We start from the raw sequence: 27,723 nt of genomic DNA, 5'->3' as shown, positions 1-27,723 counted from the left end.
CAGAAGATATTTCTATATACTGTATTGGCCTTAGCAAAAGACCACCCTGATCACAACCTGGCTGCCACTTTTCAACACCTGTTTCAGACTGAGAGTGAAGACTAAAAAAATGTGATCACATCATATTTGGTATCTTTGAAATCACATTAAAATAGCAAAAACGAGTTTTGCTAGTATTTTTTAATGCAAATTTATTTATAATCCTATTTTAATTCTTAAAGATGATGATAATGATAAAGGAATAATAGTTGTAAAGTTGAAAAAAAGTGGAGTTAAAGCTTTATTGTATCAAAAAAGAGATAAAACATATGACACACTTTGATGACTCAAAACTTAAAACCTAAAATAAGACAAAGAGCGACTGTGTCTGATCTCCTCAGACAGCTCATTCCTGAGTTGGAGCGCCTGGCCTCTAAAGGCTCAAAGCCTCCACCTTTGAATTTCAAAAAATATCTCTGCTGGACATCTCAGGGTGTATTAAGGCTTATAAAGGTATTGTTATGCTGTAAATCTAATAAATGTCTGTCTATCAGAGACTATAAAATTAAACTATATGGAGATTGTAAATTACATCTTTATTGGTTTGAGTAGTCTTATAGCAGCTTTATTGACCTGTTTAAGCATATATATTTTATACCAGCTGAGACAGAAATAATGATAGTATTGGTTAATTTTCCAAAAGCATAAATTACAGTATTAAGTATTAGCACTACTTTCAGCTATCAGTAAAATACCACTAAGTGCCTAATGTAATTTTCTTCAAGTCCCCAATTTTTGCAAATGTAATTAACAAGAAACATCCTGTTGGGTCTGGGCCAGTAGAGAGCATCATCAAGCAAGCAGCATTTAGAATACATTTGCATTTGTACTTCTATGATGTACTTTAAAGAGCTTACGCTTGAAACTAAGTGATATTATTGCACTATGAGTAAAAGAAATTGAGCGTTAATGCCTTCAAATCAGAGGTGTGGGATCCACTTCCCCAAACCTGGCATGAGTGGGAGTCTGTGAAACCTCAGTCATTTTCAAATTTATGCTGGTAGACCTTGTGATTCACAGGCATTTACACATTTTATTCTTCACCCCTCTCTTACTTTTCATTTTTGTTGCCAGGGTTTGGACTTGTGCCTTTCATGGCTCCAGAGGTCTCAACACACTTTATCCTTTCATTTTAGACCCTTGCATTTCTCTGCAGTAGTCGCAGATGGGAGGATGAGAATGGTATCTATCTATCATTGCTTTTTCCTCGAGAACCTACCAATGCTGGAGGCAAAGGCTTTAACTGACATGGCTCCAGACCACCATGGCCTAGTCTTAATGTCTACTTGGGATTCTGTAGGTGACAAGTCCTCCACTTATAAAAAGCACTCTGTGTCATAGTAAGCTGCTTTTCTATCTAGTCGTCCATCTTTCTGTGACCTCGGGATGTCACAGAGCAACTCCTGCCTCAGACATCCATACCTGCCCCCTTCCACAGCCCTGTTAGCTGTTATTTTCTTAGGTTTTTAAAAGCCTTGATGATCCTTTTTTTCTTCTTTTAATTCCAACACACTAATTAACACAGCTTTGTCAGACTGCCTGAGAGGTTTTTAATGATGGGATACTCAGGGGAACCTGGCTGATCCATGCTTGCGCTATACAGCTGTTGATTAATGGGTTGTTGTTGTGGGCCAGGAACATGCCATTTTTGTCACGACCCTCTTTCTTTAACACCTCCACACAAAAAATACATCCCGCCACTCAGTCTAATATGCACCAGTAGAAAAATCTATAAAGAAATTTAACATCTTATAATTTAACTACAATGAATTCAGGTTAACAGTCAGAAACACAGCAAGAGCACTGTGAGGAAATACAGTGGCTTCATTTGCATTTTCCAATACTAAAATCCATTCTATTTATTCAAATCATCATTTCATACTTCACAGTGATTAAATTTACACTCGCAATGACAATGATATGACAATGACATTAGCACTGTACATAAAGAAACCTGGTTAATTAGATCCTTCTCGTGTGCTTGATGTATTAGCTATGCAATGCATTCCCCCTTCATATGATTATTTTAAAATCATTTATTAATTTATCAAAAGAATTTTAATAAATGCCACCTGAAGTATTATAACTCAGAAAGATAAAGGTTGCAAGCTTCTGAAACCTAATATGATGCCAGACATGACTTGGTATTTCAAAATGTCAATTATAATCTCACTGCAGGTGTGTTTGTGCACACTTTACAAAGTATTACAAAGCTGGACTCTTAAATTCTACATTGATGCTAGATGGGATTATAAATATACATTTGAACTCAAACGTACAGTTTTTAAATTTAATGTTGCTGAAACAACAAAGGGATAAAATAATAAATCTATCTGATCGAGAAATCACTCATCTTTGGAAAAGAGAGTTTATTACAGAAATGTCTCTTTCCAAAATAAAAGCTATACTATACGCTTCTTCTGGGCTATATTCTCAGCAGCATATTAAACATCGGGGGTTGGGGGCCGCTGGTCTAAATGACTCGGGTAAAGTTTGTAGCATGTGTGCTTGTTGTTTTTGTCTGCTTGTCTTTGCACTAGGATGATGTCGGAGTAAATATGCAGTCATATTCATTGTGTTCCCACTAGTGCTGTCAGCGTTAACCTGAAATGACGTTAACGCCACAACACGGCAAATCTCCGTTAACGAGCTACCGCGGATCGCCCCGTGCATGGGGCTGGACGGCGTCAACACGTTAACGAGCAAACTGCGCTAACGCAATAGTTCCCACCATGTAATTGAGCATTGCATCCGACATACTGTTTTACTTTTGTCCATGACGCGCTTACCTTCAGGATCATACTTCACATGAAGACCAAAATAGTTCCAAAGGCCAGATCTGAATGAGGGTGGGGGAGGTTCAATTTGCCATGTTGCAACGAGCTTAGCTTCTGTCTTGCTAGCTTGCACTGCGCTCAGTGGATCTGCGCTCGACAGTGCAGCCTAGGCGGAGTAGTCGAACGCAGATCCACTGAACTCTCAACACAGACAGCATCGTCAGAAGAAAAGTTGATAAAATAAATTAAAAATTTTGTATTGTTCGATACATATGCGTACTGAACCGAAAGCACTGTATCGAAAGGTTCAATATCGATACAAGTATCGTTGCACCCCTAATAAATATATATATATATATATATATATATATATATATAAACAAACTCTCTGCTGTTTGGATTGCTTGTTGGATATCTCGTTCTTGCTCCTTGCCAGGTGCATCACATGCACATGTTGCAGGTGTAGCTCCACATTGAGATGATGGTTTGTGTCACAGTTAAGCTTGTTTTCCTGCACTTCTGGACATTACCGTAGAGCTTGCCATTGACTGTTTGATTGTGGGGTACATAGTTACGTTGAACAGCCCTGTGAACATTGAAAACAAATAACAACCATGTTCATGGTCACGCTTTCTGCAGCTGACTCGTCTCCACGGACGATTTTAAAAATGGGGTCAGTTTCATACAAAATCTGATGTTCAAGTTCAAGGTTCTTTATTTGTCACATGCATAGTTATACAAGTATAACACACAGTGAAATGTAGCCTGACACGCTCCTCGACATGTGCAAAAATTGGGGGGGGGGGGTGTAGAGGAAGAACATTATATATATATATATATATATATATATATACATACATATAGTATATACACTGGGTGAATGTGCAGTAGTAGCAGCAAGCAGGTGAATTCTGTACATTAATATGAATAGACATCTGACTATTTTACATGTTTGTGCTTTGTTCAAGTTTTGAGGTTCATGGTAAAACTGCACATGGTCAGAACAGGACTTTCAGGGTGCAATTGGAATGTAGCAGGAGTTATAGGAACAGTCTATGGCTGCAAAAAGAGATAAGATAAGATAAGATAACTCTTTATTGTCATTGCACAGTCATACATAGTATAGTAGTACAATGAAATTGGAAAACTGTCCTACGTCGGTCAGATAAACCAGAGCACTGACCAAATATGAATCACATATGATTGTTATGCTTTTTAGAGGTGTAGTAGTGAGACTCCAATCGTAACGTGCTAATTGACATAAAAGTCACATAAAATGTGATATTTAAAAAATGATTTTTATGGTTGGTGTATTCAGGATGATTGATATAAGGACACAGGTGTAGATTTGAGCTTCCTTTTTAAACAGCTTGTGTTTACCGAGTAAAAAAGTTGTTTCACCAAACAAGGCACTCACAGAGTGATTTACAGTAAGCATATGGCACAAAAACAGATAAGCAAGGAGGATTGTAAAACTTATGCTCTTCACCCCACCCCAACTCTTTCTCTCTCTCACACACACAAACACATACACACACAAAAGAAAGAAACAGATCTTTTGGGGGATTGTGTGCGCATCTGTGAGGATATTAAGCCTGAGTAATAAACTTTATTCAAATGATTGTACAAAATAATTGTCTCCCAGAGTTCTATGCAATCAGCATTGTAACTGCTAAGAGGCATTGGCATAAGTGGTGTGTCTGTGTGGCTGTGATTGGTAAGGTAACCTGAGTGCCATAAGAACCTTTGTGGCCCACTGTGGACAGTGTGTTGGCAGTTGGGTTGACGGGAGCTCCAAAGCCCGGGAGTGCTGTGGTTACCAGATGGCCATGGCAGTAATCTTCAGTCCTTTCACTCACCTGGCTGAGTAAAGACTTCCTCTAACCCAGTGCCCACAGGAAATGGTCTCTACAGCACGTCTGCCTTCTCTGCTTCTGCCAAGAGTCTTGCTTCCATCCTCCGCTCACATCTCTGAAGTCTGTTTCAGAAAAGAGAGGGGAAAAAAGGAGGTGCTGATTTGGGCCACAGAGGCTCAAAAAGGATCGCTCAAAACAAGATGGCAAGATGGAGAGATTTGATGTCTCTACTTTAACTGCTGCCAGGTTGTCATCTTTATATGTGACAGGCTGTTGTGGAATGAATCATGCTGTATTTTTATGGATGCTCTGTAAACAGTTCATTGTCACTGTCCAAGTTTGAGTCACCATTCCAGTGAAAGAGTCTCCTCAGACATACTGCTATGCCTCTGAAAGGATTTATCATTGTTATGCTATTCAGAGAAGTCTTCCGTCTATAAAGGATTATTCAAATTCATTCTTCTGATATTTTCCATGTTTTGTGGAGCAGGGCTCTAACAAGTTGGCCCCCGGGTGTAGAGCAAAATTTGTGGCATAATTCTCAGCCAATGCATAAATGCATATTATTAATATATTTGTGTGTTTTATAGATTTATGTTAATTTATGGTTCTTGGAAGTACAATATGTCGGAGAGATATTTTTGTTTGTCTTTGCTTCAGGGTAGGGTAAACAAGTGAAACGGCAGCATGACAGTAGCACTGTGTGCAGAAATGTGCCAAGTCAGCTTTTGGAACAGTTTGCAGAAGAGAGCGACATTTAGCTTTTACCTTTTTTTATTTATTTATTTTTATTTCTGTACACATTTTGTTTTCTCTTCTTTTATCCCCTCATCTCCTTCCTGACAGGAGATTACAGAAAATCAATAGCTACCAAGTGAACAGAGGTTCCCTCCCTTATTTATCTATCTGATTTGTTTGGCTTTGTGGAGCACATTAACCTTATCTAAAGGCATTCGGTAATGCTGCAAATGCACTCAATCCTATTGATAGTTTATGCTAATTCTGAGCCATAAGTTCAGAACTTGTTGTCTTCTTGAAAACGTCTTGTTCAATAAGGTTATTCAGCTCCTCAACTGATTCTAATGTAAACAGCAGTAAGGGATGCAGAAGCATTAATTCATTTCTGTATGCTGTCTGTCTCTTTTCTCTTACACCATCTTTCAGTTCCTCCTGTCATCCGAGTTTATCCAGAGAGCCAAGCCAGGGAGCCGGGTGTCACTGCCAGCCTCCGCTGCCATGCAGAGGGCATCCCCAGCCCCCAGCTGTCCTGGCTCAAGAATGGCATGGACATCACAACCAAGCTGTCCAAACAGCTCACTCTGCAAGGTAAACAGGAGTAATGAGTTTACTGCAAGTGCACCTGTGTATTTACTTTTTCTGTAATTGTTTTTACCACCACTCTCACACTTTTTATGCTAATATCTGACCATGGTTGCCATCACTTCATGTATCAAAGAGGACTGGGTGACATAGATGATCACATGTTTTTCTGATATTCTCACACATTTGTCCTGTTAGTTCAGTGGCTGCTTGGTTGGTTCTTGTGACTAATTTTACTGTAAAGCTGTTTGTTTGAACCGGAGGCATTGTTAGATTGATGTCACCAAAAGATGCACAACGTCAAAGTCTTTTGTCCAAATTCTATATCGAACGCTCAGAAGTAAAGTTATCAAGTGTCACTTGATTCTCAGAATAAATAGTGAAGATTGCTTTTCCCCTCAAGTTGCTTTCAAAAACTACAGAGCGGAAAACTGTCCCAGATCTCACAGAAACACAGCATGTGCCACATTCTAACTTTGAACTCCCACCTTTTTGAAATCTCCCCGAAACAAACCTTTCACCCTTCTTCCAAACACATAACTGTTATATAATGGTAGCAGAGGATGGTAACATTGAAGTCACCTTTTATCTCTTTCCTGAAGGAAAATTGTCTTTTTATTTTTGTCTTTCCCTCCTGTTCTGTTGTCCCTCGCAGCTAATGGAAGCGAGGTTCACATCAGCAACGTACACTTTGAGGACACCGGCGCCTATACCTGCATCGCCAAAAATGAGGCCGGCGTGGACGAGGACATCTCTTCGCTCTTTGTTGAGGACTCTGCGCGCAAAACTTGTATGTATAAGTCATGATGTCAGTGTCTGCTTTTTTCTTTTTCTTTTTTATTCAGGGGGAAAATGGAGCCATGCAAATGGAGCCCTTAATAATTTATCCTGTCAGCTCTTAATAGTTTATATCCTGTGATGCTGCGATGAAGGAAGAGGAGTAATGGTGATACTATCTTTACTCTCTGTCTCTTGGCTTGAAAGCAGGGAGAGTTGTTCTTTTACCCTTTCATCCACTATCATGCCATTTTTGTTCCTCATATTGCATCTGCGTCTGCCTTGATACACTAGGGTTCAAACCAATCATAATTTCTATTAGTGCTGACAAGAATAATTTAATTAACTGATTAATTATTAGTTCCAGAAGTGACAAACATGCCTTTTCTACTTGCACTTTTTTAAAAAAGTGATCATTAATTGAGCATCTCTTGGTGACGGTTTTCTGAAGAGATAAATTTCACCTCGGGTGTAGTCATTTTTCATCATTTTGAGACATTTGCATAATAAATAGTTGATTAATCTTAGAAGAAATGGTAGATTAATCGGTTATGAAAGTAATAAGTGCAGCTGTAATGTATTTATGAATAAATTAGTTGCTGTTTATTCTATAATCACAAGCATAAGGGAAAATCTTAAAATAAATCTTTGTTCTATAAAACACTACGTAAACCAAATACATTACATTTGCAATTATGTAAATGTAAAACATAATTTTTGATCCTGAAATTTGATGAGGGGAAAACATCTAAAACCATTATCCACATCACCAGGTTTTTTGTTTTAATACCTTTATTAATTGATAAGGTAACTGTCAACTGTCAGCATGTAACTTGAGGACACTGATAATCATCGTATTCGTATTTGGAAGCTTTTACAGTCTAAACAAACTCTTCTAATTCCTCTTCGTGAATGGAATCACACACTCTAATTAACGTTGACCTTCTTAGAAATGTCAAAATCTGTCTTTGGGGTCTATGACCAGTTGTTAGTGTGTTGTATTTTCCTGTGGGTAATTAGAGTTCCCAAACAACACACGCTTCAACTTTGCAATCCGGTCACACATCACGCACAAACTGTCCCACACCATCACCTGCCAGACCCGGTGCGTTTAGATGCGATCCCTACAGTACGACACTTCCTCCGCCCCGCCTGTCACGCGTCAGAGGATCATACTTGGTGAGGTCAGAAGTCACTCCTATGCTTTGAAGCCTTTGAAGCTCTACCGCGGGCAAAATGGTGCTATGAGTTAGATATAGCAGACCCTTTTGGAGTGAGTTCAAAGGGATGTCAGCTGACGGGCAGACAAGGTTGCACTACTACATTACGAAAGAGAAAGACAGGAAAAGACAGACTTTACTACACATGCTGTTGTCTGTCTTGGATATCTGAAGACTGCATTCTTGACCTGTTCTGCTTTTCCCATGAGATTGTCCCCTTTATTTAGATACCAGTTAAGTGAGCAAATAGAAGCTGACTGTCTATTTTTCCTGAACTGGCTGCCTCTATGAGCCTGAGGCTAATGTGAGGTGTCAGCTCACAAAGCCTTCATTCCACAAACACAAACCTCTATTTCTAAAACAAATACACATCCATTTCACACATAAGGGGACACCCAATTAAAATTCACAAGGGAACTTTAAAATGCATGATTGTCAATTTTCATTGGCACTTAAGGTGTGGCAAATACACAAATGTCATTCTATTGATATCAGTGATTTCAGCATATTAATGGTCTATTTATTTAGTCAAAGACCACAAAGAATAGCCTTAAACCTGCATCTTTGCTAAGTGTCACTTCTATATAACCAAACCTGTTTTTACAACTAGAGAAGATTTTTTTTTTTTAAATATATTAAAAAGAAGATGCTCTTTCTGTTTGTAAAACTTGTCTAGTTTAGACTGGTGGCTTTTACCTGTAAAGTTTTGCTGGAACTCAGCTATTTGTTACCTTTTCTATTCTGACGTCAGGAAACACTTTCCTAATAGGTTTATGGGCTCGGTGGCTATTTACAAGTGTTATTAAATCTAACATGATGCTTATTTTGTCAGTCATGGTCCTATTATGGCATTCTAAGTGCTGCAAATCTCTCGAATTCTCAGGCAGGTCTACTCCCTGCTTGTCATGTCTGGTATGAAAACAAAATGATGGAAATGGGGAAAACGCCAAGCTGAGGCTTCAGAGTAACCTCTTGTTTTATGTCCGCCTATTATGTAGGGTCTATACAGCCATTACAATGGAGGGAGTCATTCATTTGTTTTAATAGGTTTTTATTCCTTTGCACTAGCATCCAGTATGGCAGCAGGTAGCATTTTCCCTCATTGGCAATTATCCATCCATCCCATTGTCCTGCAAATATTATTTTATTGACACCACAGACTGCAAGAAAAAAAATGGAACTTGAACCTATGGATCTACTTGTTCCTTGTGCTTTTTGTCTTGGTCTTGTTACAACTCATATGGAAAAGAAATAGTAAAAACTTATATGATTTACTCATGAAAGTGGCCACTTTCTCATTACTTTCATATATTGTTTTAGTAAGTATCCAAAACATACAAGTTTCATTATATAATTTTTCAAGGGATCTTATATCTGTTTTCATTCTTGTATGCTTTTCATACAAGTTTCACACAAGACAGATACAAACTTTATAAGATTTATATATATCTTTTCCATATGGGAAGTTACAAAGTGTTGTCACATGCCTGCAGGCCGGATATTGAGAAACTTGCAACTGAAGGATGAACTGAGTTGATTTTCAAGTTTAAAGACTGAGCTTACTGTAAGTCCTTTCTGTTCTTCTGAATGTGATCTCTCAGGAACTTCTGAAAAAATACTTTTCTTGCTATTATTCAACACCAAAACGCAGGAATGGTAGGATGTAAACTTTGCCTTCAGTTGACAGAGGCATACAATCCTGGGGTGGCAATTCTACAAATGTACACTGTAAGACAGAATTACTTTGAATGTATAGAAAACACTTGATAGTAGGTATTCAGCCTTACAGATGTAATTAGAACAGTTGAAACATGTCAAGTCAGAAAAATCCCTCATGCATGCAAACTATAGGATCATTAAAATAAAGTAACTATCTTACAAAAACTTCAAAGATCACCTGTAAAACTGGATTTTTTTCAACCCTTTTGTCTTTAACAGCCTATCATAATCCTGTTAGTTAAATTCATCTTGATAGCTTCTCTTCCCTTTGTCACCATGGTGTGCTTTATGGAGTATATGCAGCCATTATTTTCCAGACTGATTGCCATACTATATTAAATTATTATCTTTGTGCTTCTTTTTTTTTTCTCTTTTGGACAGTTGTAGCTCCAGTTTTGATCACAGGTGATTTAGTGTCTGCAGAGATGTGAAAGTTGTCTAATGTTGCTTTGAAATCTTGGATATCAAAGAGTTGATATTTCAGAAGCTGAAAAATGTGTCTAATTGGCGTCAACTCTGATATAACTCCCCTTTAATATCATTTGTACCTTTTGTTTAAGTTATTTTACATTTATGGCCAAGTTAGTTTTATGGGATAGACTTTATTGGTTGTATTTACATTGTAGTCAGCACACCATAAATTGTTAAGCAACAATGCTTATGAAACAAAGGTTAAATATCATCATTATAAAAGCTGCAATGAGCTGTAAAAACCCTAAAAATCCACCAGTTCTTATTTAAAAGTGTGTGTGTGTGTAGTAGTTTTACCTTAATATCTGTGAGAACACTACTGTGGGGACAAATGATGTCAAATATAAAAATACCAGCAAGCTCTCTGAGTGGCCCTAATGTGATGAACACTGGCACATTCACATGACTAATGGTTTAACAGTTTATTCCAGCCGCTTTTTTGTTAGTCGTGCTGAGGTTGTCAGGCCAACAAATCTTTGCAAAAAAATTAAATCAACTCAATTAATATAAAAAACATTAAATAAAAATAATTAAATACAGACTGTTCGACACTAAAACATCACCTCAGCTTTCTTAGCAACAACAGCTTTTGATGGTTCTTTTTGCATAGGGACAAACATCGCGATAGGACACATCTTTTTTTTTTCCTTACCTGACCAGTGGGCACAGTGGGCAACTGTCTTATGCAGCAGGATCAGATATGAATCAATTTTAAATCTGACAGTCAAAAGAATAGTGTAAGAATAGTGTAAGAATAGTGTAAGAATAGTGGAGTTAATAGTCCGGTAGATTTACTGGTAGCAAGGAGATGCTCTTTGTTGCTTCATATGGAAACTATAAAGAGAGCTCCCTCGCCTAAATTGCATACTAGTGGAAATACATCTGAAGCTGATAATTTCCTTCTGTGTGAAAAGTGACAATTATGGAAACTAACCTTCATGCATTATTCAGGGATAGATCCAAGAGGTTAACAATACAGGCATGTGCAAACTGGACAATATATACGCGCTGATCATGAGAATTATGCATGAAACAATAATAAACTATGATCTTGGTAATTCCTCCATTCATAACTTAATACAGCAGACCAATCAAAACCAGACATCATTCATCAATTTACACTGTAGATAAAACGCTGTCTTCTTCACAGAGAAAACACAAGTAGTCTGGTATAAGGGAAAGACAAAGAGGTATTGGATTCTTTAGCTTTACAAGTGTAATTAGTTTAATGGTCACACGAGGTCATGTCAAGTCAGATTTATTCCTAAAGTGCTTTTAACGCAGATCCATCACACGGTGCTTTACAGCTGACAACTGTGTGTTTGTGGAAAACAAAGTAAACTATTAAGCTGTTTCCACTCCATCTAAAGGTTTTCCTGGCTTGAGGGAAAAGGCGTGTAAGGTGTTGACTAATTAAACAGATTTAAAATGTGTTTTTAAAACAGCCGCATACTGAAATTAACTAACTCAAGAAAAGAGAATACACTGATACAACAAATGTAAGATATATGCACGTAAAACAGAAAAAAAACTATTATATTTAATGTTTCACGTGCAGCCTGTTAAGAAATAATAAATGAATTCGTCCCTGTGTTCAGATAATTTAATATCTGAGCATAGAGGAGAAAGGCTGACTAGTATAAGTTCAGACTTGTTTGTGTCTGTGCAGCTGTGTAAAAAGGTGAGACAAACACAAAACTCATTAAATCTGTGAGGGGGTTGCAGGTTTGAGTTTTGACCCCCTGTTGTCATTTGCATTATCTTGGTATTTGATTAGCCTCTGCAGATGGACAGATATTCCTATTGGGTTCTCCAATCAGAGGCTGCCACGGGTGATATTTCAGAGGAAAGCTACCAGCTGTTGTCAATACATCAGTGTTTAAGGCCAGAACACAGACACCGAGGAGTCTAAGATGCTCATGTGTATTGTAATCTACAATGTACTTGTACTTTAACACAACAAATTTAATCAGGTTTAGCTAGTGTCGTTGTACACTGCACCTGGTTTTACCTGAGAAATTGTCTGAGTAAATATTGAAATGTTTGTCAAGCAGCTGTTATTTAAAAAATATCATCATTGATTTACCGCGGCTTTATAATGATTAGTGCAAACAGATAATCCCAGGATTCATGCTTGGAGCATGCAGGGTTGTCTATTTTACTTCTAATGTGTGTGTAAACGGCGGTACGTGTGCAGTTCTCAGTCCCACTTCATGCTTACGTGCTCAGTTGACAGGCTTCAGGTTGAAGTTATTTAGCATATATTTGTCTATTAACCCATACAGGTTGATACTATTTTACATTTGTGTAGCTATTAGATTAGAATGTAAGCATATAGTACTTTGATACACTATTAATTCTCTATTATTAATTGATGCAGCTAAGGGACTGCTTGACAGCTGTCAGAAATAGTTCCCAGAAAATAGTTCCTGTTTTGTCAGACAGACGGGTATCCCTTTTGAATAACAGAATACTTTGGTATGCAGACTAGTTCACGTCTGCAGGGTCCTTTGGCTCAAATCATCATACTTCCACCACCACCATGTTGACAGTTGATATGAAGTGTTGCTATGGTGTTGGTGTGTGGCCGGATATCTCTACTTTGGTCTTGTCCGTCTAAAGGACATTGTTTCAGAAATTATGAGTTTGTTCAGATGCTACTTTTCCAACCTGCCACTTTCTTTTTACAGAGAAGAATCTTTTTCTAATTGTTTTGTCATTAACTTTAAATTTAAAATGCCTATTTTTTTAAGGATTGCTTCCTCTGACCTTTAAAACACAACTGAATGCTCCAGTCCAACAAAGTACCAAAACTTGTAGTTTTATAAAGGTGGTCACAGTTACTGATGATCAGTAAATCAGTAGCAGCATCAGTCTCTTAATTCCTATAGAAGCAGCAAGGGTCTGCTTAGTTTCTCCATGTAGAGTTTGGTGGAAACTTTAAATTTTTCATTTGACGGTGTCCTTCTCAGCCATCCAGTATTTAATCTCTGTCTCCATTTTACAAGAGCATGGTCACCCTTTTCTTCTTAAGCATGGAACTTTCCACCTTAGGCAACACAGTTTGATTCTTTCCCCTTCATTTCCAGCCAGCAGAGACACTGGCAATTAGACAAGTTGGTTAGACTTTACCTGTTCACCCCTTTTATCTTTTTGTCTCAAAGATCTTTTGGTCTGTCACATTGTCTTCTGAGTCTGAGCTTATTCTCCACCTTGATCTTCATCAGCAGCCTGCCAGTCTCTCTATTAGCAAAAAAAACCTGCCACAAACTTTTCACTACTTTTCAATTGCAGCAGCTGTTTGTAATAATAAGTAATTTTAGACTGTTTAGATAAAGTTATGATTAATGACCATCTGTGCCACCCACTTATGCCACATAAATCACAGTCTTTTCAGTTTTTTCCTCATTTAAACTCACATGCTGTAGTACATTTGGAGTGTGAATCTAGATTAGCTCCATGTGATATCATGTTGGGCCAGAGAGGCTCTCTGAAGTCATTGGCAGTTATTACCTATCCAAAAAACAGCATCTGGTTTCATAAGATAGTTTCAGGGAGACACTATGGGGACAAATATAAAGGGAAATTTTATAACTACTGAAGAAGTATTCTGTACAAAACCAATCCTAATTCTTACTGTGATTTAAGAAAAGCGCTATACAAATACAGGCCATTTACCATTTACCATTTAAATTTGCATACAGGTTTAGTCATTCTCAATTCCCTAAAGCCATTTAAAATAATGCCTATCCATAAATATACAAAGTAAACTTACAACTCAACTTTTTTACAGACCGAGGATGAGGATTTCTTAAAGGCCACAAATTATTCTCATTTTAAGTAGACTTTATTATATGTTTTCAGAGGTGACATACACGTCAGTAAGCACAAGTAGTCTGAATACAGTAAAAGCAAGTAGTTTGTGTTTCATTTTTTGATGTATTTATCAAATGAATTACAACTATAACCTTTGAAGTATGGTCATTTCTAATAAAATGTACTCATTGTTGGCTCTTTTAACTGCTCTGTTATCAGAGTTCACTGTACAAAGAGAATGACATTGGCAGGTAAGAGACAGATTCACTGACCGCTTCGTGGTGAAGACATTCCAGACCCGAAGGCAGTGTTAAGAACTTTGAGTGCCTTCTTGATATGGGGAGGAAAACTTCACCGGTGATTCTACACAAGCATGAAACAGTATACTGGAAGCCAAAGCCAAGATAGAAAATTCCCTCCATACCGTGTATAAATGGTGTCTCTGGATCCAGATCAGTTTGTGCTGTCTTGAGCAGGACATTCAGTCATATTTGTTTGGTAATGGAAGATCGCATTGCAGAAACAAGTTAATTATCCAGTTCATAGTAACTTAGTGTTTCTGCAGTGATACAGTTAACTGCTCTGAGTAAGGACACTGATCCTACTGATGGAGATTTACTTCTGCCCTGATGATTTTGGAGAGGATATCCTTAAGAATGCAAGTCAGACTTCAGAAACTACTCGCTCATGTTTCATCGTTACTAAAAAGAGCTCATCCATTAGCTTGTACTGCTAGCTTGGAAGGATGATTTCACTTGAAAAGTGCTAAACAAATGGAGATCCTGCAACGCCAACTGTCACATTGTGTAGTGGGGCTATTTATTCATGTGTGGACTTTGGGAATATCCAAATTTCCCACTGTGTTGTTAATTTAAAGTCTCTGTTTTGTGACTTATAGAATTATGTGATTGCAGATTTATTTATTTTTTTTTGTAAATGAAACAATAAAGTAAGACGAGCCTTTCACCCTTTTAAAGCATATTTTTAGGCTCTGGCGCCGACTCTGAATTTAATAACAGCTGGGCTGTGTTAGCTGAAGATGTGCATTAAAAGTTTTGGAACACCTGCTATATGTGTGTAATAATTCATATTTTTCACTAATCAAAAATTGGACAACCAACTGCAAACACTGTGAATCATTTACATACAATACTTAAACACCCCTAAATAAAAATACTTTTTCACATATAATTGTAGTACTTCTGGTTTTCTAACTTTTCGATGCTCATAAGTACTGACTTAATTGTGTTTATGCTCAGGGACAACATATGCACATTATTAAAACAGACGACATTTGCCTCAAGTGCCAGAATCAAGGACGCTTTCAAGCAAAAGCTCAATACTCTGATCCTACACAGGATGAGATGCTTGTGGGCATGTTGTGGCAGCAGACTACCCTTGATCTACCAGCATTGATCTGAAACAGACAGAGATTTAAATGACACGTTGAGATTACACTTGGAAATGTTTTAGAAACCTTCCACATTACTTTTGTGGAAAGTAATGATCTCTTTCTGTGGAATCATTGTTTATGACCCGCCTTGGGCTTCTCATTCAAACACTTCAATAAAAGAGAGAGGAGAGCTGAATAACTAACTAAGGCAGTTGTCAAAGGGCTGAATACAGTATTAAGCAGGAGATGAATTGAAAAACATGATTTGATGAGCAAGGCATGAGTGATCTTTTTTAGATGAATCCACCAGAGGAGCTTGGAGGTCAAAACCTTCTCTTCACAGGCGCAGCACTGAATTGTTTTTCTCTCAGATTTATCCAAGCACTTTGTTGTTTGGGAAAACCTGAGCAGTCACTATTCTGAGATCTCTTTAACAGAAGCTGTCACCAGCAGGCAGAGCGCCATCCATCTCTGACAGTCTGCCGCTAACCTGGCATAAATATCTGCCCTTCACAATGTGCCAATTATTTCTGCAGTGTCAGAGGATCTGCGAGACTCAAAGCGAGTGTTTGTTGCTTTGGTCTCTCCACTTTGTTATGTCTCCACATTATGCTGCACTTCATACCTCATATCAGGGACTTACAATACTCTACAGTGAATCTAGTGGCCCGAGTTACTGCTTCTTTACCTTCATTGAAGTGCACTCGTGGACCAAATAAAGAACTTTTAATTATGCAGTTATTACTAGAAATAATCTTGTGAGAAAATCTGCCTTGCACCGTTTCAAGGGCCGATCATATCGTTATCGTCTAAAGCAAGCCACATATTAACTTTATTTTTATGCCCACCAAGGGGTATATGTGATTAATTCAGTGTCTCTGTGTATTTGTTAGCGAAATTACTTAAAAGTTTGCAGGTGGATTTTGGAGTGATTCACGATCTGGATCCAGGAATTTTTGGGAGCAAAACTGGACGATTCATGTCATATCTTCATTAATATGAAATTGAAAAGTAAAATAAAATGGGAAACATGATCTTGGCTTTCTCAAGAAAATATCACAAAGTATCCACTTGGCTCCAGTGACTGAACTATTGGATAGTGTGGTGGGAATGTTGAACAGAGGTTTGGTTTTGGTGTGCTGTTTTCTGTGCATGAATAGCTTTTGTATACGTTGTTAATCAAGGTAGCTGCTCTGCTCAGCAGCTATGGTTTGATGCAGCTAAAGTTCTACTATTTTTGACGAGTTTTAATTAGAAAGATAATTAACATATAGAACACAGCGTGGTGGTAGTAGTTGTCTTCTGTAGCCTTGACCCTTTTAAAGTGGCAACTTTCAGCTGTTTTACCGTTAATAAATGAGTCACCTTACATTGCCTTGCCAAGTGAAAATATTTGCTTACTATAACAAGACAATTGTTTCCTTTTGTGCCGACTTTCCTTTTTTCTGTCTTACTTTGTGGTGGCTGTGCTTAGTGTATAGCCTCCCTCTAAAATATGTGACTATTTAAGAAAAACAAGAAACTAAAGGAAGCATTCAAGTTTTTTTTAATGCAAAGAAAGAAGCAGCTGTTTAACAGGTGGATGGAATTTTTAAAATCTCCATTAAATATTTTTGTATCTGAATCTTTCATTTTATATAATTAAAGTTACAAGTAAGTTTGTTACTGTTACAATATTTTTAAACTCACTTACAGGATAACGTATTTTGTCAGATATGTTTAGTGTTTAATTGCAACATGCATTTTTCACTTGTCTCTCTGTTAGCACAATAATTACATTTACGTTTTTGATACTTTATATATATATATATATATCACCCTGGTAACCCACTAAAGCCACATGTTTTAATACTATGGCTGTTTGTGGCATGGTTAAGAGCAGATGAGGTGAATAACATTGATGGTTTCATAACAGTGCAGTGTTCTGCTGGGAAAACATCGGCTCCTGGCATTCATGTAACTTTGACTCGTACTACTCACAGATATTAGCCTCCCCAGCAGCACCTCACTAAACTGTAAAAACATCTAATCATCTGACATTAGCCAGTCCCATTTCCCACATTCACAGGACCCAAAAGATCTGGTGCAAGTACCATGGTACCAGATAGTGCATGACACCCACAGAGGTCCTGAAAGGGTCATAGCTGTTTTGGCAGCTCAAGAGAAAGATGGCTTTTAATGTTCTGGCAGGTCAGGTACATCCCCATTTTTCTCTTTACTCTGGTTTTGACTCACAATTCCAGTATCTATTTATTATTACTATATTTTCTCTGCTTTATATTCTTTCCTCTGTACTCGTTGCTTCGTGACTCACTGTAAAGGTTCATTAATTAATGTATGACCTTTAAATACTCCAGCAGGAACAGAGAGTCTTGAAATTCGAGTGGGCTGAAAAGTGAGTTAAGCATTTCCGCTGCGAAACATCTCCACTCAGATATGATTCACCTATTGAGTCCTAAAACCATTATTTTGTGGCAAAGCTGCAGACAAGGTACAGTTATTTCACCTGTAGGGTACAGACAAATTGTTTTGGAGAAATTCAGACTGTCTTCAGTCTGAATCAGTCTGGATATTCTCCAGTCTTGAGATTTTTAGGGCTCTGTTTTCATGTTTATTTCGCACTGGTGACATTTTGTGCTTATTTCTTCAATTGGCAGTTGGGTATCTTGAGCCATTTCCACATAAGCACTGCAGCCATGAATTTTTCTAGGGCTCAACCAGCGGAGGTGCAGGTAACACAGCGAGACTGAACACTGAGCCAGTGTTTAACCTGCCAGCTCCCTGCTACAAAGTCAGTGTAATATCAGGCTGTCTCGATGTTTTAACAGAGCATCTAATTGTTCTGCACATTCACCACTAGTGAGTGGGCGTCACATGTTTTTCTTCCTTTAAACTCTATTGTAACAGTGTCCTCATCTAAACCACACAGAGCCTTTTTTGTAGTATGTCCCACATGTGGAAATTATCACAACCTAATTTTCCTAATTTTGTACATGTGTGAAAATAAAGATAGTGACTCACTGTGTGCAACTGTAGGAGGTGTGATGTGATTCTGAGGTTGATGCTATGCTGAGGTTTATTGCTTAGAGCACTTGTATTCCAGAATGAGAAATTTTAATGCATTTTGGTAATTTTTTGCAAAGTGACACCCACAGCTCCCTTTATTCTTGTGTTCTTCATCCCACTAGTGTAGTGTGTTTTTCAACCAGCTAAGTATCTAGATTGAATCATTAATGTCAGACATAATAGAGCAATTTGTGATGCTTATCAGCTTTTTAATACGCAGAAATAATCAGGCAACCTTTCCTGTTCCACCTCAATAGTAATGTTGTGTTGGTGCGAACCACAGTTGGCATAGAGGCTATTTAAATTTTGTGCAAGTAAACAGACTAATAACTACAGATACCTGCTGATCTGCAAGATAAGCAGAGAGGTATGTGACCAACAATAGACCATTAAAACTTCTCGCACAGTCACTTACTGCTGGTCCTCATCTGATGTCTGTATCTAAGCCATCGAGTGATGAGGTCTTAGGATCGTCCATGTTAGATCTCAGTGTGGTCCTCCAACAAATTCTTGTTTAAAGTAACTTAAACTTTCAGATATACACCATGAAAAGAACACTAGACATTTTTACAGCCCCACAGCTGATATCTACCTGTAGGTAAACATTTATCACTGCAAAACTTCATGAAAAAAAAAATTATGACATGTCCAAAGTAAATTCAAAACTGAGATCATTGGTCATGTGCATTTCTTAATAACCCCATAACTTTTTTTTAATGTTATTAAACCGATAATTATGTTAGACTGTTGTCTTTGCTCCATGTTATGTCCTCTTCTATGCCACTTTTTTCCTCCCTCAACACTTGTCTGCACACCTTGCTGTTTTTATTCTGTCACGTTTTCTTGGCCATTTTATCATATCTTGCAGTTTGTAAGCTTTTGTTCCAATCAAACACGCCACTGCTTGATTTTACAGTTTCAGATGAAGGGGAAGATCTAATCAGTGAAACCTGCTGCTCAAGTGATTGGTTGGAACAAAGCCCTGCAATCTCCTGGGCCTCGGCGCTACACAGATGAGAACCACCGCTGCACACCGAAGTCTTCACAAAGCTGTTTTAATGCTATGCTGTTCGCCGTGCTGTCTGCTTCATATCCTCTGAACACAGAAGATCAGCTCGAGCCAAACTAGCGTCCATGTTTCCATCAGTAGCGTCCCTCCCCATCACAGCAGGCTTTCACACAGCGTTGGACACGCTGTCAGCAACAAGGAACTCTAACCAGGCAGTGACGCTATCTGCAGTGTCAGCAGCCTACTGCCTGTCGACTGAGTTTCACGGTGAAGGCTTTCCAAAATGAATAACGTAAATCCAGTGGAAAGTTTTAACACCTTTAAGCCCCAGCAACAACATGACAGCTTATGAATATTTGTGATGATTTTTTTGAATGCTAATGTAATAATACTAATCATGAGGATAATGATCATAATCAGTACAAATCATGAACAGCAGAGGACACAACACGAACACCACTTAAAATCTATTTACACTTGAATGATTATAGTGATTACATTAAACCTGGTTTGTAGAACTAAACTGGCTGAAAGGTTGAATGGATTTAGTTGCCATGACTTTGCAAAGTATTATAAATGTGATAGAGCATGATTCATTTAGTGATGTAATAAAAATAAGAACCCACAAGGGTTTTTTTTGTTCATAATTATAGACGGATCACATTGGCTGCACTGCTACAGCGGATATTCATCCGTGTATGTCTCCCATAGCAGCCCGTGTTTGTGATGAAGCACAATCAGTTAAAACAAGTTTTATTTTTCAAGTTTGGATGTTTGAAGTGCTTTCCAGTAACTCGTTTTTTTTTTTTTTCTCCTTTCTGAAAACTCTCAGGGATTAAGTCTTTTGAATACTTTTCATCCTAAAGAGATGATACAGCCTTCGGTCGTCCACGGGCTCCCAGCTCTAATTCAAGTGCTGTCAGACCTGTTATTTTGAAAGCTTCCTCGCTCTACCTGACTTTAAATAGTACTGCTGGGAACTTGCTGTTGAAGCACAGAGCTGCTAAAAGCAACGGGGGAAGAAGAAAAAAAAAAGCTGTTAGGAAATCTAAAGAATTTCGTGACTGAAGAATGGATGGGTTAAATATAAAAGCTAAAAGACTTTCTCTGTATGAAGTCGGACTTGATCACTAGGTGACTCATAAGTGTTTGTAGTGCAGAGAGAAGAAGCCAAGTGAGAAGCACAAGGCTCTGAAAATGATATTGTTTCATCAGTATTCACTTTAACGCCAGAGAGGCTGAGCCACCATCAGTTGATAGCCACTTTAAATAAGACATGAAATATCTTGGCGCTTAAAATGACCCTTCATGACTTTTCTTCAGCCGTATCAACCATCATTTTTACATTTTGCAAAACACACAGGAAAAAGATACTCTGCTTACCATCTGAGAGCTACAGCTTCATGACATTTTCTCTGACCTTTGACTCACAAAGGTGCATTGCTTTATAATTCTCATTTCCTAGAACTGGATAAAGATTTCTGCTGTGGCTTTTCTTTGTAAAGCATACGGCTCATGATATGAAAATTGCCCCCTAAAAATTATACTCTGTACTTCTCATTGTGTTAAAGGGCCTGCACATTGGTAATGATGTCAGACCTCTCAGTAGAAAGACCAACGTGTATATACTGAAAGCTGACTTAAAAGCATTTAACTAGTTTTCTGTAGGGATCGGCATAAGCATAAAATTTTAAATTATTTGTCTGAGCACAATTTAGAACCAGAGTATGGGAAAAAAAAAGCCTCAGTGTGACTCATGTGTCAAAGCTCCACTTCCATCAGTTTGACATGTTCATCTGTCAGAAAAATGTGCGAGTGATGATAGAAGCAGTTGGGGGCATACAGTCGAGATAGATTGGACAGTTTGGAAGCGGGTCTCAACTCGAACTGTTTTTTGATTCCCACCCTGCGCCCAGAGCGTTGTCTGATAAACTGAGGGTTAAAGGGACAGTTCACTCTAAAGTCAGATAGCTATGGTGTGAGCTGCCAGTTGCAGCGGTATCTGCCTTCTCTTTTATTTAATGGAACTAAATGGCACTCACTCTTTGGTGCTTTGAAAGTAAAGGAAAAAAATCTGGGATTACATCCCATCCAATTTAATATTGTATATTATGTGTATATTTACATACTTTTGGGCTGTCACTACCATGAGCACCTTGTTGTGGATGAACACTTTCTTCTTTATTGTTACATATTTGGCATACGTTGTTGCATTCGTTTTGGAAATTACTCAGTTCTCAGTAATGGTGTGCAGTTTTGTGAGTTTTTCTTTTTTTTTTCACTTAAACTGCAGCAGTATGAGACAATAACAGTCAATAATCCAATAGATGGAAACTTGGTTTTAGTATTTTACCCAAGGACATTTGGCATGCATACTGGCACGGCGAAGGATCAAACCACCAATCTTCTGATTAGTAAATGACTTGCTCTACCTCCTGAACTCCCTCCCTAGATTTATAATTGACTTCTAAACGAAGTTTCAGGTAAATTCCTGAGCTTTTTTCACTTTAAATCAGAGACATTTAGGCAAAAATCCAGATATCTCGTGTGGCAAAACCGATGTTTTTTATTCATGCTGAAAGTCTAAGGAGCTTGGAAAGAAAAGTGTCTGGACTTCTTCAAGTTGCTTGAAGACGTTTCACCTCTCATACAAGAAGAAGCTTCAGTTCTGAACTGAAGAAGCTTCTTGGATGAGAGGTGAAACGTCTTCAACGTCTTCAACGTCTACGATGACCTGGATGACAGAGAAGCTTCACAGACATTCATGCTGAAAGTACTGTATTCTTCACTTGTAGGCAGCGTCACTCATAGTGTAGAGCAAATTAAGAAAATAGTCTTTCTTGAAAACACCTACAAGAAAATTGATCAACTACCTAATTCTAAAAATCAGCACAGAGAAAATTCTAAAAAGAGAACATTTTGGGGTTGTAGGTAAAAGGAACATGCATTTACCTATTCTTTTTTTTTTTTTAAAGGAGCATTTGAAAAGTAGTATTAGACACTGTTCATTAAAGACAAATTTCTGCTGATATCCAGGTTTACAGGGCTTGGCTAAGAGCCAAAGGAGAGAGTCCTAAGACATCTTGATCCAGGCCTCAATGTACTGCAAGTGGGAGTTGGCAGGCACATGCAAAAATCTTTTTGGCTTTACACAGATTTGTGGGGTACCTGCTCTGCATGCTATCAGTGTTCTCAAAAGACTTTTGTATCAGTGTAGATGATGAAAGAAAGAAGAGGAAGAATGATATTTCTGCCTGTTTTCTCGAGCATTATTTTTTCACTTTCTGAATACATAATGCTAGAGCAGCGAGCAGGATTTGTACTTCCAAACTGTTGAGAAGGTGTATGTGTGTAGAGCTTATAATTAAAGCATAAGTCTTGGGTCAGTTTTTCCAAGAAACTTCGTAAAGAATACCTGGAAAGAGCAATAAAAAGCTGAACACCTAAGGCAGTCATCCTGAATTTCATTATACATTTGCATCTACTGTGACCCAATTACTTTAGCTGTATTATACTGTCTTCTGCCATGCCACTGTGGTGAACACCACGGGCTGTTTGGCCCACTGTCGCAGCAGCGTGCTCTTGTAAACAAATTGAATTTATGTAACCTTGCTGACGGGTAGGAACTGCGGAGGCCAGACTGGCTGGTGAGCGTGGCGTCCCCGATGTTTGTAGCCCAGTGGAAACATAGTTATTACGGCCAGAAAGAGTGAACTCACTGCCTACAGTGGCAGCCAGCTTGTTTTGTTATATGGATGATGAAGTTGATGTATGGGCTCCTTGTATGCGCAGAACAGCCACAGTGTTTCTGCCAAGTGATGAATAGCATCAATACTGTGGACTATTGGAAAAGACCGGGGCACACAAGATCTCATCTCAGCTCCTCTTTTCCATTTTCCATTTTTGGCAGATCTCAAATAAATTGTATTGTTTTCCTTTTTGTTTTGTCCTTGCCTTCCTTCCTTCCTCGATCCTCCAGACCACGCTATACACCCCGCTCCTTTTGTGGAACTTTTAATGAGCTAAAAGGTATGCAAGAGTGCACAGGAAAGACTTGACAAAGCACTTTTGAAAGATTAAGGCTGACTAACATCACAGTGGTGTCTGGTTGGCTTTGTCTCAGCTCTCTTTTCTTTCTCTGCATCCGTCCACCTGAGCAAGAGGCTGCGGGAATGAGCACTGCACTAGAGGCGAGATTAGAATCGGATGTGAATTGGCCTGGAGATTGGTTTGTAGACTGAAAATGCATGAAAATGGAAGATGGAATGGAAGCAGAGAGAAGACTGGGGGACACATGAACAATGAGAGAAGGTCACAGTTAAAAGCCAGTGTGAGATGATAGTGGTGGTGGTGGTGGCGGGTTGGGGGATGAGAATGATTGAGTGGAAGAATTTGCTCTTATCTTTACATGGAAAGTATATAATAGCTCTAGATTTTCTTCTCACTATTTAGTCTTATGATGTCATCTTTTCTCTCAGAGTATCCAGCGGCTGCTTTGAAAGCCCACTGTCAGTCTGTGTCTTAGGTCGCCAGTGAACATTCAGGGTGTTATGTGGCTTTCATCCCACATTTCATGTCATTAGTCACTTCTAAGTGAATTTAATGAGAAATTACCTGTTATAGCAGCCAAAACAGGTTTCATGCCACTGAAGAAGCAGCACATTAATCCTTCCTAATGACTTATGATAATCATCTGAGCCTGAAACCTGTGGACTACTCATGGGTGTCTAAGGCAGCTTACCCATAACGCTCATATTGATAGATGATGATCTGAGGTCTAAGGTTTTTTCTCCTCTCTCTTCGTAAGATTGCAGCATCCAAAAATCATAAGCTGTTTTACAGTACTTGTTGTTGCCTGCACTCCATTTTCCAGTGTTTGGAATCAAATTATTTCCAAGCAGAGGGCTCCATCGATTGTTTGTTGCACTTGGTGTCAGACAGACAGCTTCCATAAAACTTTCATGTGGTCTACTTTCCTCTTTGCCTCAACAGGAGTCAGTATTTGGGTGTTAGTTCTCACAAAGGGACACTATTGATTCTTGCATTTATTTTCATCTGTGCTTCCCTCTTTTTCCTTCCTTGCAGTGGCAAACATTTTGTGGCGGGAAGAAGGTACGTCTAGACTGCTTCTGCTCCACTATAGCATTCATTAAACTGAGTTAATTGAATTTCTGTAATAGGGTTACTGAACTGTGATGAGAAGGATTAAGTGATTTGATGCTTCGAGAGTAGATAACAATGTTATATGCTTATTTCCGTTCCAAATGTTCATACTGTGCAGTCTCATAAGCTTTTTCACGTATATAACGGCGCTGTTGTTACTCTCTCGCAGGTCTCGGCATTGGCAACATGTTCTATGTGTTCTATGAAGACGGGATCAAAGTCATTCAGCCGGTTGCATGTGAGATCCAACGGCATATTAAACCCAGTGAGAAGCTGCTGGCTCTGCAGGTGAGTCGTCAGAAAACATTTACGATTCAGTGACTTTTTTTTATATTCCATCATTAAAAATGTACGTAAAGCCCAAGTCCAGTCAGAAGGTGGTAGTAATGCTGCCAGAGGTGTTTCGTAAGCCACCAGTAAAACAGCAAGATGTGTAAAGACGTCTAACTCAACCAGGCAAGGCTAGCATATCAGAAGTCGACCATAGCTATATGTAGCCACAAGGTGGGAGACTGGAGAAGGTTGCCGTCTTCAAAGAGCAGTGAAATAGTTCTCAATGAATATCTAGTGTCAGTTTTGGGCCTTGCTGTTAAAACAGATTATAGTTTATAATGCATTTCTAAAGCAGTGTGTAGAATACTGTAAATTGTAATAATTTTTAAAACATTTTTACAGAAGACCTGAACCAACAGTGGGTTTCTGGTTAGAAACACTGTTAATGTATCCAAAAGTATAAAGTGTAAAAAAAAGAAAAACACTTGTGTGAGCCCTATTGTGCTTTCTCTGCCGACATGCAGCATAAAAGGAGACCTCTATGGTGTATTTAACAGGGTATTTTCCTCTTCCTTTGTATAAGTGTCAGATCTCCAATGTTGAAAATTAATAGCACCTAACCTAGTATACGTCAAGTTTAATTGCAATAATTTTAATGACATTATTTAATATGAATTCATGCCTCTCCGCAAAACCCATTTCTTTTCCTAAAGTCCAAAGACTGTTATGATTTGTGCCTGCCAGGAATTCGCAACACTGTGAAATGTTTTATTTTAATTTTGGAAGATCTTGTCAATGACCAGTTAATTTAATGAATTGGAAGCAGAGAAGAGGTGGTTGAATAGTCTTGTAAGCCCTTGGCTTGCATAGATCAAAAATGTCAGTGTTTGCATCTTAGTGTTTTACAGTGGAGTCCTGTGAACAGACAGGAGTGTTTGTTAATGTCTCTGAAAAAGATGTAATGTGTTATTCACTATTTATATCCTACACATCAAGTGCCATGCTATCCAACGGAGTGACAGCTTCTGTGAGCAGTTGGATTTATCTGAGATTCAGAGTCAGCTAAGCTGCCGAACGCTCAACAGTTGATAGTCACTAAACTGTCCAATTTTGATATGAGTGATTCCAAATATGATTTAAATGTAGATCTGCATTTTCTCACACACTTGATAAATGATAGTGTAATTATCTTATGTCAGCAATGCTCTTCTTTTTCTCCTGATTTTCAAATGAATGGACCTAAAGCTTGCCATTGCAATATAGATTAATTTGAACATGTTTCAGAGAAACCCCAAAGAGAATCAAGATCAGACTAGACAAGAAGAGTCGTCCATGGTGGAAAAATCCATCCCAACAGCTAGGGTGATGGGGGCAGGGCTAACAGGTAGAGACATGCAGCCAATTTACCCATGAGATGATGCGCTCCATCATCTCCTCCCCATTTACCAGATAATTTCATTAGAGCCGTTTTCACTGAAGTAAGAAAAACAAACATGTTCTGTAAACCTGTAAAAACAACAGGCTCAAACAGTCATTTTTATAACATTGTTCAAATAAATATGTCATTATTTTTCCTTCTGTCAGATAACTAATGGGGGAAGAGTAAAGCAAGAGATTGACAGGCAGGCCTGGTGCAGTGTACTGATGTGGATGCAGTACTGATCTGAGGAGCTGAGTTTGAAGATGAGGCTGTCGATTTATTGGTCAGTCTGGGTTCCTAGCTTCACTTGTGTCTACAACCTTCAGTGACAGAAAAAAGTAAATCAATGTTGCAGATTCAAGAAATTGGCTTCTTTTAAAGGGTGTCTGGGCATAACAGAGGGTGAGGAGTTGAGCCATTCTTGAGTAAAGCCTCCGCTTCTCCGAAAAGGGCATCTAATTAAGATGCCTTCAAGGTAAGGTGTTTTGGGCATATCACCAAAGTGGGGATCAAGGGGAATACCCAAGAAAGATGGAGAGATGCATCTCTTGTTTGGCCTGGGAATGTCTCAGTTACCCCCCAGAAGAGCTAGAAGCAGTGACTGGTCTAAGCATCTGTGTTTGGACTGCTGCCCTACGACCTGGATCCTGATAAGTGGTAAGAAATAGACAAATGGATGGACAGTTGAAGAAAACAATGTCCACTAGACACGTAGGGTACCCACTGAGTCATGGTGTTAATTCACTAACATAACTCATGCAGTCAGAGTGAGTTTCAGATGGCAGTGGACTGTTTACACCAAGCCTCCCCTACTGAGACACCGTTTATCACTGAAGCTTTCAAGCAGCAAAACATTCAGAGCACCCAGCTGATAGATACCTGTTAGATTTACACGTGTTCTCGAATAGCAGCTTTCCTCTGAGCTGCCTTTCATCCAGGAGCTCTGCACTGATTGGACGGCTGTTATACATAAAGCGATGCCATGAACGCGCAACAATCAGCCAAGCGTTCCTCTGAGAGGTGTTTGTATTAGGATATCAATCACTGCAGCACTCCACTCTTGTCTTGGTGGATTGCGGTGTGAACACATGAGGCCGTTTCCCAGCACAGTGCTCACGTTTTCTCCATCACAGAGGATTGATTGCTTATGCACAGCCAATCCATTATCCAAATCCACCAGATAGACTGCTCAACTGCGATACATGTCGTATGGAAGAAAACACAATAACGTCCAATTCTGCTTCAGGAAGCATCTTTATTTGGTTTCCTGTGGAACAAAGGACAATCAGATGTGTTATGAGTTTTGTTTTGTTTTTTATTACATATGCTACAAGGTTATGTTAAGTGCGGTGGTTGTCTTAATGTTTACTGTAAACAATAACAATAGCTTATTTTTTATAGCAC

The 27,723-nt window shown here is 38.5% G+C and overlaps 1 protein-coding gene across 4 annotated transcripts in view; it reads left to right on the top strand.

The window, feature by feature from the left end:
- The window catches only part of fstl5 (follistatin-like 5), a 198,670-nt gene that overhangs the window by 151,509 nt on the left and 19,438 nt on the right, over positions 1-27,723 (top strand). For 2 of the 4 annotated variants that reach the window (XM_080900441.1, XM_080900440.1), the window contains 4 exons: positions 5,837-5,998; positions 6,648-6,782; positions 24,549-24,575; positions 24,796-24,914. In XM_080900441.1, the coding sequence (XP_080756567.1) occupies positions 5,837-5,998; positions 6,648-6,782; positions 24,549-24,575; positions 24,796-24,914 (443 nt within the window). The remainder of the gene's footprint in view (positions 1-5,836; positions 5,999-6,647; positions 6,783-24,548; positions 24,576-24,795; positions 24,915-27,723) is intronic. The other 2 variants (XM_080900443.1, XM_080900442.1) reach the window with 1 other exon arrangement.

The sequence above is a fragment of the Rhamphochromis sp. 'chilingali' genome, assembly GCF_963969265.1.
Source record: "Rhamphochromis sp. 'chilingali' genome assembly, chromosome: 13".
Classification (NCBI taxonomy): domain Eukaryota; kingdom Metazoa; phylum Chordata; class Actinopteri; order Cichliformes; family Cichlidae; genus Rhamphochromis; species Rhamphochromis sp. 'chilingali'.
The sequence above is the reverse complement of the archived record's forward strand: the minus strand, read 5'-3'. Positions and strand labels throughout refer to the sequence as shown.